This window comes from Schistocerca gregaria, chromosome 9, assembly GCF_023897955.1.
Source record: "Schistocerca gregaria isolate iqSchGreg1 chromosome 9, iqSchGreg1.2, whole genome shotgun sequence".
NCBI classification, from domain to species: Eukaryota; Metazoa; Arthropoda; class Insecta; order Orthoptera; family Acrididae; genus Schistocerca; species Schistocerca gregaria.
In genome coordinates, this window is record NC_064928.1 from 177,600,644 (window position 1) to 177,612,895 (window position 12,252).

At 39.3% G+C, this 12,252-nt stretch overlaps 1 protein-coding gene across 2 annotated transcripts in view; it reads right to left on the minus strand.

The window, feature by feature from the left end:
- Positions 1 to 12,252, minus strand: part of LOC126291971 (speckle-type POZ protein-like) — a 182,142-nt gene that overhangs the window by 84,756 nt on the left and 85,134 nt on the right. Inside the window, exon 1 of one of the 2 annotated variants that reach the window (XM_049985724.1) lies at positions 8,209 to 8,509. The exons of the other annotated variant lie outside the window; for it this stretch is intronic. Coding sequence (XP_049841681.1) covers positions 8,209 to 8,244 — 36 coding nt within the window. The 5' untranslated portion in view covers positions 8,245 to 8,509. Of the gene's footprint in view, positions 1 to 8,208; positions 8,510 to 12,252 lie in introns of those variants that run through there. 2 annotated transcript variants of the gene reach the window in all.

The following is a 12,252-nucleotide window of genomic DNA, read 5'->3' on the forward strand; positions in this document are numbered from 1 at the left end:
ATGTCATCGGCGAACCTCAAAGTTTTTATTTCTTCTCCATGGACTTTAAAACCTACTCCGAATTTTTCTTTTGCTTCCTTCACTGCTTGCTCAATATACAGATTGAATAACATCGGGGATAGACTACAGCCCTGTCTCACTCCCTTCCCAACCACTGCTTCCCTTTCATGTCCATCAACTCTTATAACTGCCATATGGTTTCTGTACAAATTGTAAATAGCCTGTCGCTCCCTGTATTTTACCCCTGCCACCTTCAGAATTTGAAAGAGTATTCCAGCCAACATTGTCAAAAGCTTTCTCTAAGTCTACAAATGCTAGAAACGTAGGTTTGCCCTTCCTTAATCTAGCTTCTAAGATAAGTCCTAGGGTCAGTATTGCCTCACGTGTTCCAACATTTCTACGGAATCCAAACTGATCTTCCCCGATATCAACTTCTACCAGTTTTTCCATTCGTCTGTAAAGAATTCGCGTTAGTATTTTGCAGCTGTGTCTTATTAAACTGATTGTTCGGTAATTTTCACATCTGTCAACACCTGCTTTCTTTGGGATTGGAAATATTATATTCTTCTTGAAGTCTGAGGGTATTTTGCCTGTCTCATACATCTTGCTCACCAGATGGTAGAGTTTTGTCAGGACTGGCTCTCCCAAGGCCGTCAGTAGTTCCAATGGAATGTTGTCTACTCCAGGGGCCTTGTTTCGACTCAGGTCTTTCAGTGCGCTGTCAAACTCTTCACGCAGTATCGTATCTCCCATTTCATCTTCATCTACATCCTCTTCCATTTCCATAATATTGTCCTCAAGTACATCGCCCTTGTATAGACCCTCTATATACTCCTTCCACCTTTCTGTTTTCCCTTCTTTTGTTACAACTGGGTTTCCATCTGAGCTCTTAATATCCATACAAGTGGTCCTCTTTTCTCCAAAGGTCTCTTTAATTTTCCTGTAGACAGTATCTATCTTACCCCTAGTGAGATAAACCTCTACATCCTTACATTTGTCCTCTAGCCATCCCTGCTTAGCCATTTTGCACTCATTTCCGATCTCATTTTTGAGACTTTTGTATTCCTTTTTGCCTGCTTCATTTACTGCATTTTTATATTTTCTCCTTTCATCAATTAAATTTAATATTTTTTCTGTTACCCAAGGATTTCTACTAGCCCTCGTCTTTTTACCTACTTGATCCTCTGCTGCCTTCACTACTACATCCCTCAAAGCTACCCATTCTTCTTCTATTGTATTTTTTTCCCCCATTCATTTGCTCCCTTATGCTCTCCTTGAAACTCCGTACAACCTCTGGTTCTGTTTGTTTATCCAGGTCCAATCTCCTTAAATTCCCACCTTTTTGCAGTCTCTTCAGTTTTAATCTACAGTTCATAACCAATATATTGTGGTCAGAGTCCACATCTACCCCTGGAAATGTCTTACAATGTAAAACCTGGTTCCTAAATCTCTGTCGTACCATTATATAATCTATCTGAAACCTGTCAGTATCTCCAGGCTTCTTCCATGTATACAGCCTTCTTTTATGATTCTTGAACCAAGTGTTAACTATGATTAAGTTGTGCTCTGTGCAAAATTCTACCAGGCGGCTTCCTCTTTCATTTCTTTGCCCCAGTCCATATTCACCTACTATGTGTCCGTCTCTCCCTTTTCCTACTACCGAATTCCAGTCACCCATGACTATTAAATTTTCGTCACCCTTCACTATCTGAATAATTTCTTTTATTTGATCATACATTTCTTCAATTTCTTCGTCATCTGCAGAGCTAGTTGGCATATAAACTTGTACTACTGTAGTAGGTGTGTACTTTGTATCTATCTTGGCCACAATAATGCGTTCACTATGTTGTTTGTCCCCCCCATGAACCATGGACCTTGCCGTTGGTGGGGAGGCTTGCGTGCCTCAGCGATACAGATGGCCGTACCGTAGGTGCAACCACAACGGAGGGGTATCTGTTGAGAGGCCAGACAAACGTGTGGTTCCTGAAGAGGGGCAGCAGCCTTTTCAGTAGTTGCAGGGGCAACAGTCTGGATGATTGACTGATCTGGCCTTGCAACATTAACCAAAACGGCGTTGCTGTGCTGGTACTGCGAACGGCTGAAAGCAAGGGGAAACTACAGCCGTAATTTTTCCCGAGGACATGCAGCTTTACTGTATGATTAAATGATGATGGCATTCTCTTGGGTAAAATATTCCGGAGGTAAAATAGTCCCCCATTCGGATCTCCGGGCGGGGACTACTCAGGAGGATGTCGTTATCAGGAGAAAGAAAACTGGCGTTCTACGGATCGGAGCGTGGAATGTCAGATCCCTTAATCGGGCAGGTAGGTTAGAAAATTTAAAAAGGGAAATGGATAGGTTAAAGTTAGATATAGTGGGAATTAGTGAAGTTCGGTGGCAGGAGGAACAAGACTTCTGGTCAGGTGATTACAGGGTTATAAACACAAAATCAAATAGGGGTAATGCAGAAGTAGGTTTAATAATGAATAGGAAAATAGGAATGCGGGTAAGCTACTACAAACAGCATAGTGAACGCATTATTGTGGCCAAGATAGATACGAAGCCCACACCTACTACAGTAGTACAAGTTTATATGCCAACTAGCTCTGCAGATGACAAAGAAATTGAAGAAATGTACGATGAAATAAAAGAAATTATTCAGGTAGTGAAGGGAGACGAAAATTTAATAGTAATGGGTGACTGGAATTCGAGTGTAGGAAAAGGGAGAGAAGGAAACATAGTAGGTGAATATGGATTGGGGCTAAGAAATGAAAGAGGAAGCCGCCTAGTAGAATTTTGTACAGAGCACAACTTAGTCATAGGTAACACTTGGTTTAAGAATCATGAAAGAAGGTTGTATACGTGGAAGAACCCTGGAGATACTAAAAGGTATCAGATAGATTATATAATGGTAAGACAGAGATTTAGAAACCAGGTTTTAAATTGTAAGACATTTCCAGGGGCAGATGTGGACTCTGACCACAATCTATTGGTTATGACCTGTAGATTAAAACTGAAGAAACTGCAAAAATGTGGGAAATTAAGGAGATGGGACCTGGATAAACTGAAAGAACCAGAGGTTGTACAGAGTTTCAGGGAGAGCATAAGAGAACAATTGACAGGAATAGAGGAAAGAAATACAGTAGAAGAAGAATGGGTAGCTCTGAGGGATGAAGTAGTGAAGACAGCAGAGGATAAAGTAGGTAAAAAGACGAGGGCTGCTAGAAATCCTTGGGTAACAGAAGAAATATTGAATTTAATTGATGAAAGGAGAAAATATAAAAATGCAGTAAATGAAGCAGGCAAAAAGGAATACAAACGTCTCAAAAATGAGATCGAGAGGAAGTGCAAAATGGCTAAACAGGGATGGCTAGAGGATAAATGTAAGGATGTAGAGGCTTATCTCACTAGGGGTAAGATAGATACTGCCTACAGGAAAATTAAAGAGACCTTTGGAGAGAAGAGAACCACGTGTATGAATATCAAGAGCTCAGATGGCAACCCAGTTCTAAGCAAAGAAGGGAAGGCAGAAAGGTGGAAGGAGTATATAGAAGGTTTATACAAGGGTGATGTACTTGAGGACAATATTATGGAAATGGAAGAGGATGTAGATGAAGACGAAATGGGTGATACGATATTGCGTGAAGAGTTTGACAGAGCACTGAAAGACCTGAGTCGGAACAAGGCCCCCGGAGTAGACAACATTCCATTAGAACTACTGATGGCCTTGGGAGAGCCAGTCATGACAAAACTCTACCAGCTGGTGAGCAAGATGTATGAGACAGGCCAAATACCCTCAGACTTCAAGAAGAATATAATAATTCCAATCCCGAAGAAAGCAGGTGCTGACAGATGTGAAAATTACCGAACTATCAGTTTAATAAGTCACAGCTGCAAAATACTAACGCGAATTCTTTACAGACGAATGGAAAAACTGATAGATGCGGACCTCGGGGAGGATCAGTTTGGATTCCGTCGAAATGTTGGAACACGTGAGGCAATACTGACCTTACGACTTATCTTAGAAGAAAGATTAAGAAAAGGCAAACCTACGTTTCTAGCATTTGTAGACTTAGAGAAAGCTTTTGACAATGTTGACTGGAATACTCTTTTTCAAATTCTAAAGGTGGCAGGGGTAAAATACAGGGAGCGAAAGGCTATTTACAATTTGTACAGAAACCAGATGGCAGTCATAAGAGTCGAGGGGCATGAAAGGGAAGCAGTGGTTGGGAAAGGAGTGAGACAGGGTTGTAGCCTCTCCCCGATGTTATTCAATCTGTATATTGAGCAAGCAGTAAAGGAAACAAAAGAAAAATTTGGAGTAGGTATTAAAATTCATGGAGACGAAGTAAAAACTTTGAGGTTCGCCGATGACATTCTAATTCTGTCACAGACGGCAAAGGACTTGGAAGAGCAGTTGAACGGAATGGACAGTGTCTTGAAAGGAGGATATAAGATGAACATTAACAAAAGCAAAACGAGGATAATGGAATGTAGTCAAATTAAATCGGGTGATGCTGAGGGAATTAGATTAGAAAATGAGACACTTAAAGTAGTAAAGGAGTTATGCTATTTGGGGAGCAAAATAACTGATGATGGCCGAAGTAGAGAGGATATAAAATGTAGACTGGCAATGGCAAGGAAAGCGTTTCTGAAGAAGAGAAATTTGTTAACATCGAATATAGATTTAAGTGTCAGGAAGTCATTTCTGAAAATATTTGTTTGGAGTGTAGCCATGTATGGAAGTGAAACATGGACGATAACTAGTTTGGACAAGAAGAGAATAGAAGCTTTCGAAATGTGGTGCTACAGAAGAATACTGAAGATAAGGTGGATAGATCACGTAACTAATGAGGAGGTATTGAATAGGATTGGGGAGAAGAGAAGTTTGTGGCACAACTTGACTAGAAGAAGGGATCGGTTGGTAGGACATGTTTTGAGGCATCAAGGGATCACAAATTTAGCATTGGAGGGCAGTGTGGAGGGTAAAAATCGTAGAGGGAGACCGAGAGATGAGTACACTAAGCAGATTCAGAAGGATGTAGGTTGCAGTAGGTACTGGGAGATGAAGAAGCTTGCACAGGATAGAGTAGCATGGAGAGCTGCATCAAACCAGTCTCAGGACTGAAGACCACAACAACAACAACATGTTGTTTGTAGTAGCTTACCTGCATTCCTAATTTCCTATTCATTATTAAACCTACTCCTGCATTACCCCTATTTGATTTTGTGTTTATAACCCTGTAGTCACCTGACCAAAAGTCTTGTTGTTCCTGCCACCGAACTTCACTAATTCCCACTATATCTAATTTTAACCTATCCATTTCCCCTTTTAAATTTTCTAACCTACCTGACCGATTAAGGGATCTGACATTCCACACTCCGACCCGTAGAACGCCAGTTTTCTTTCTCATGGTAACAACATCCTCTTGAGTAGTCCCCGCCAGGAGATCCGAATGGGGGACTATTTTACCTCCGGAATATTTTACCCAAGAGGACGCCATCATCACTTAATCATACAGTAAAGCTGCATGCCTTGGGAAAAATTACGGCTGTAGTTTCCCCTTGCTTTCAGCCGTTCGCAGTACCAGCACAGCAAGGCCGTTTTGGTTATTGTTACAAAACCAGATCAGTCAATCATCCAGATTGTTGCCCCTGCAACTACTGAAAAGGCTGCTGCCCCTCTTCAGGAACCACACATTTGTCTGGCCTCTCAACAGATCCCCTCCGTTGTGGTTGCACCTACGGTACGGCTATCTGTATCACTGAGGCACGCAAGCCTCCCCACCAACGGCAAGGTCCATGGTTCATGAGGGGGGGTGGGGGGGGGGGGGGGGGAGAGGAGGAGGATAATGGAATCAACAAACTAAAAAATAAATTGTCTTGTGGCACTGATGGCATTCCAGATAAAATACTTAAACACAGCATAAGTATTGCTCATCTCCTTGTAGACATAATGAACACCTATTTCAGCACTGGCACTTTCCCTAAAGAATTAAAGCTGTCAGCAATAAAATCATTAAATAAAAATGGTGATCCTCATGATGTAAAAAACTTCATCACCCATATCCTTGATATCCTGCTTCTCAAAAGCTATTGAAAGAATAATGCACGAAAGACTCTCCACTTTCCTGAACACAAGTAGAATATTAGTCAGTGAGCAAAATGGCTTCAGAAAAACAGGTCAACTGAAACAGCTGTATATAATTTCCTAAAACATATCTGGATCTCTATAGATCATAACGAAGTAAACTGTGGGGTGGTTTAGATTTATCAAAGGCATTTGATGTTGTTGATCATGAATTATTGCTTGAGAAGCCATATTACTATGGTGTACGTGGTACTGTTCACAGCTGGTGTAAATCATACCTGTCAGACAGATACTAGAACGCAGAAAGTTCATGAAGGAACCTCTTACTTTTCAGATTATAAGAAAGTTAATAAAGGAGTGCCGCAAGGTTCTGTGCTGGGACCCCTCTTGTTCTTGATTTTGATAAATAACCTACCAAACTGCTTAACACTAGCTAATGCTGTATTGTATGCGGACAATGCAAGTCTTTTTATTAAAGCTCAACACGAGACTGACTTGCAACACAAAGTATAAATAACAAAAGAAGCAGCAGGAAAATGGTTTAGAGATAAATGTTTATTTGTAAATGTGAAAAAAAAATACAACAGTAAGGATGAATTTCAGCCATGTATCGAATAAAGCAAAGCCCAATATAGTTTTGAAACTTGGTGAACAGAAGATTTTACAAACTTCAAATGCAAAATTTTTAGGTAGCTGGTTAGACGAGCATCTAAAGTGGGATAAACATATTGAAATGCTCAATAAAAAGCTAATTGAATGCTGCTATATACTCAGAATGCTGAAAAACTGCTGCAGTGAAAAAAACAACAACATGTGCTCATTATGTTCTTATGCATAGTCTACTGCAGTATCGTGTCTTATTTGGGGGTAATTCAAGTCAGGCAAACCGGTCATTCATTATTCAAAAACGAGCATTACGAATAATGAAAGGGGCTGCACCAAGAGAGCCCTGCAAAATTTCAAATGTCACTCCCATCTTTATATATCTACGAAAGTATCTGCCTTTTCAAATCTCACCCCCAATTTTCTTCTTTAAATAGTGAGTGTCATGACTACCCAACAAGACACAGGGCAGATTTCCACAAAGAAACACACAACAGTCCAATATCACAAAAGTGCAATATATCACCCTAAAACCCTTTTTAGTGCTCTTCCCTTAAGCATCAAAAAGATAGAAAAGTTTTATATTTTTAAAAATGAGTTTAAAAAAATGTTATCAAGAGAATGTTTTTACAGAGTACATGGATTTTCGGAGCATAGTGAGTGGTCAATGATAATTCTTATTTGAACAAATGTATGTACACACTATAATTAATGAATTATTGTTTGTTCTGTTATTCTGTACTATAGAGGTCAATGATGATAAGCCATATCTGAAAAACAAATGTATGTTTGTTTTGTTATTCTCTACTATTTGCTACACAATATATATATATATATATTCTTATGGTTTCATTGTTTACTTTTTGTTTATTCACAACTCATTCTCACCCTGAGCAGCAATTACATTAAATGCCTTACGAGATGACTTGTTTCCGAAAATTTCGCCAGTTACGAAGTTGTGGTTATGTTGGGGCTAACAGCATAGCTGACATTAATTACCTTACTTGTCACGAACACTTGACTGGTTTTCCCCGAATATGTCAGGAACTACACGACTGTTGCTAGGATAGGCCTAATAGCACAACTTAAATCGAGTGAAACAAATTGCAGTTAAATTAATATTGTTTGTCGGTTTGTTTGTGTCTCTTTCTTACTAAGGCGTAACGATTTCGGAGTTTATGGTATACTAAATTGAGAATCTCTTGCTTTGAAACACGTCGTCTCACCTGTGTCCAGAGTCCTTTGATCTGTCGTTTGTTGTGCAGAACCAACAGATGATAGACCTTCTTTCGTTCATACCTCACGCTGACCAGTGAAACTACTGAACGAAATACGGAAGTATGTCATTGGTCCTGATGCAGCCTCCCCCACTGTTTACAAAGGAATATGAAAACGTCGGTATCGCAAAGGCAGGTGAAGCAGTTGTTTTTAGAAAGCTGGCTCCAGTTGTCACGGCACGCCTTGAAGGGAGTTGGCGTACAAATTTAAATACGATGACTGTAAACACAACTTACCGGCTGCGCTTGTAGAGTTGATTCGGTGTTTCCCATACTGTACGCGACTGTTCTAGTTTGCTGCAGGTGCGAAAAGGTCACGGCTATACCTTTAGCAACCGTCGATGCACAAGCTGATTAAAAATTATCGGTAGAATACTATGTTACTCGGCAAGGCGAAGTAGTTATCCGACTAATATGTCTACCAATAGTTATAAACTGTTATTGTAACCACACGAACGAACGTATCACAGCACTCAGACAGAACCGTAACTATACGAATGCCAGTTCTCGCGAGTCTTCACGGGACAGCCCCGCCACGCAGTGTAGCCAATGCCTACCACTTCAATTATCCACCCAGCATCGAAATATTACCCGATTTTACCACAAAATACCCTCCATTTCAAAAATAGTTGCAGAAATACTTAAATACAAGCAAAATGACCATAGAATATATGGAAAATTAACAACTGAACCTTTTACTTACCGAAAACACCGCTTCTCATCATTCATCCCCTCGGTTCGAAAGAAACACATCTTCCTTCGTCTTCTATCCCCTCTTTTACAGCCTTCAGTGCTGCTATTGTTCCCGTTCTCACTTTTATCTACGAGCCGTTTTCAAATTTTTAATGGTACTAGACACTCGTTTCAGGAAAAGGGAAGACAGAGAAGAAGCAAAATTACTTGTTGCAAATTTAGGTAATTAGGAGTTTTTGCTGTACATTTCATATAAAAACTTTCTTCCAATATACAGTAAAAAGTTTAGATACATCTAATCCAAGCTTATCATGATCCAGTGTAACATGATTTTTCAATTCCGAATCCAGTTGCCAATAGTTGATTAATCTTTGAAGCACAGTAAACCGTTTTACGACACAGGAAGCAAGGCTTTAACAGCGTGGGATTGGGCTACGTTACGTTACAATATGGAAGTTATTTGAAAAATGCGATCTGAGAAGTTAAACTGTCTTTTGGTCTGTGATAAATGCCTTACATAGAAATTCAAGCAAATTTCGTCAAAACAATTTCTCTTTGTGTTGCCTTTGACTCTATCGAATTTTTCCTGTGCAGCAATACCCAAGTATATCGTATTTTATCCAACGAAGTGCCTTGGATTAGTATGGTCTAACAGCCAAATTGGAGTCTTCTTAATAACATCAAATCAGAAAACAGATCTTTTAGCATTTTTTCTGCTTTTGATTTCTGTTTGTGAAGGAGAGGGACTTCACTTTGAAAAAAAGTAACCACACTTAAAACATTCGACATAAATTCCAGATATACAAAAATAAATGCATTATCCATAGTTGAACGCATATGTTCTATAGTTGAAGATGGATCTTCCATGACAACATTTCTCAGCCAGGCGTGAAGTGCACAGCACTGTTCCAGTAACCCAGCCACACGATTTGACAGACAACCAACAGTTGCACAAGGGCATAGAATATTGTGAAAACACATATTGACCACTGGTTGTAGAAAAACTGCGCAACACACAATGCAGAGAGCTACTTAAGAAACAGGTTTGCTACTGTGTAGCTTTGTGGTCAGATGATAAACGTTGCAATAAACTTTGCAGGGTTAGAAGCCATCTGGCTTCCTTCCATTAATAAGCTAACACTATCCGCTTCTTGTAATGATTGGATATGATTCTGAGTATTGGATTTGATAAAAGTGCAGAGGTTGTTTGTCTGAACTTACGTCATTTCAGCCATGGGAATTCATGGGAACCTTACAGTTTGTTTCTTCAGGAGTTCTGGAGTGACCAATTCACACGACATTGGGAGTAACGGGACAGTCCATTCGCCTCTCAGAGGGTTAAATCCCCGGCTTACATGGCCGGTAGAGGCACTCGAATGAGATTTATAGGGCTCTGAAGTCACTGAAACAGGGATGGGATTTTCAGTGTTGTGGCAGACTGCAGTCCAGTGTCTGACTAGCGTGTTTGACTCTTAAGGGCTGGCCAACCACCTGATAACTTATGGAGAGACCTCACTGTTTTTGAAGAGATCAGGCCTGCTACTGTGTGAATGGGATGTGGTGGAGCTTCTGTCGGATTTGCTTGGCATCTTGTAAATACTGAGTTGTACAAAACAATGCTCTGATTCACCTGGATCACATCTTGACGCCAGATGGGAAATTTCATAACAAACTTTCATTGAAAAATGTGCCCTGATTGACCCTATACTTGATATGGCAGCAAATGTGGCAGCAGAAGAGGTAGTTTTAAGATTTTCATTTTCAGTTCAACAGCCGAGATCCAGAGCCATGACTCGGACTACAATGCATTATAAAAAAGTGATAAGACATATTCTCTCACGCGTGTGTGGGCAAATGCAAATAACAATCAAAGGTCGCAAGCTTGAGGAGAAACGTTTAGCCGAGACAAATATATATAAAAAAAAGTTTATTTCATTTTTCACCTTAAATGTAATGTGTTTCAATATCAGAGTGTCTTACAGTTGTTAATGTGATTAATAATTTTACTCAGGATAATTTTCTAAAAAGCATTTTGATTTAAATTCAAAAATCAAAACCAAAAACCAAATTATTAATTATTTTGAGAAAAGCCCACCACATTACAATAACAAAATAAAAAGAAATATTTTATTATATTTCCTCCCATTTAATGACATTGTCTGTGTAATGTGAGAAAATGAAAGCTACTTAAATCCAATTTTCTACATATGTAAACCAAACAGTTAAGTATTTCTAAATATTTTTTGTAAGATTCCATGTTTATAAATAGCATATCTTAACACCACTTCTTAGAATTTGCAGGTACCTTGCAACAGGTGATTCTTCCTCAACTAGTTCTATCAGTGCCTACCTTGGACACTCCACAGTGCACAGTGTCATCAAAGAAGTTTGCCAAGCAGTAATTAATATTATGATGACTGAAGCAATGCCCATGTCAAGTGAGGAAGACAGGAAGTAAATTACAGAACAAATCTGGCAGATGTGCCACTGACGGCAAACATGTACTAACTGTGACATCACCACAGAGTAGTTTACAGATCTATAACTATACACAAACATTTTTGCTAGCACTGATAGATGCACAGTACACGTTCACTGCAGTGGATGTAGGATCCTATGGCAAAAACAATGATGGAGGTATCTTTGCACATTCAAATATAGGCAAAGTACTGGAAGCAAACTGAAAATCCCAAGGAGAAAAATCTGCCAGGGACTGACATGTGAGCACCACATGTAGTTGTAGGGGACAGGTCCTTCCTCTTAAAACTTATCTCCTACATCCACTCCTTAAATCTCAAATAAGAAACAATACTGAGAAAAGAAATTTCAATACCTAGTGTAAGGAGAGTTTCAGAGAATGCCTATGGAGAGAAAAGGCAGAAAATTTCGAAAATATTTTCAAGGAACTCATGCTATGCCACAAAATGTTGACAGAATCTCTGTGGTTATGTACACTCTTGAACAGTTAAATAAGAGACCATGTTGTGCTTCAGACACACTGATGATATAAATACTCTCAATAGGCAAGATGGCTATGCCACATACTTCAAATTCATTGTAAGAACAATATTTACAGACTTTTTCAACAGCCCACATGAAGTGCTTCCATGAGAGGAGCCATGTCAGGAAGTTTAATTCGGAATCATTGATGTCTAGCCCAAATTATTTGTTTTAAATGAATTTTATAATAAATTTGTTTCACTTTCTCTTACCTGGTACTCCAGCTGCCTCTCGTATATTAGTCTACAAGGCTTCTTTTCAGACAGTGTTTGAATATCTGCTGTGGTTCATGTCTTATAATTCAGGCTGTTGCCTCACTGCTTCGATTAAGAGTTCATCATTCGTTATTCAAATCAACCAAAGGAATAACAAAAACAAACAATTTATAACAAAACTGTAACAAATAAAAAAACAATAACAAGGAACAAATAACAAAGACAGATAATAGCAACTGATAACCACTAAAACAATGATCTAATACAAGCGAAACAAAGTATGCATGACAAAACAAAATAGAGAGGGTTAGAGTATCGCCATGTATGAGGAGGAAGTAGCTTGGGGGTCAACAATGGACAGATGACATTGACC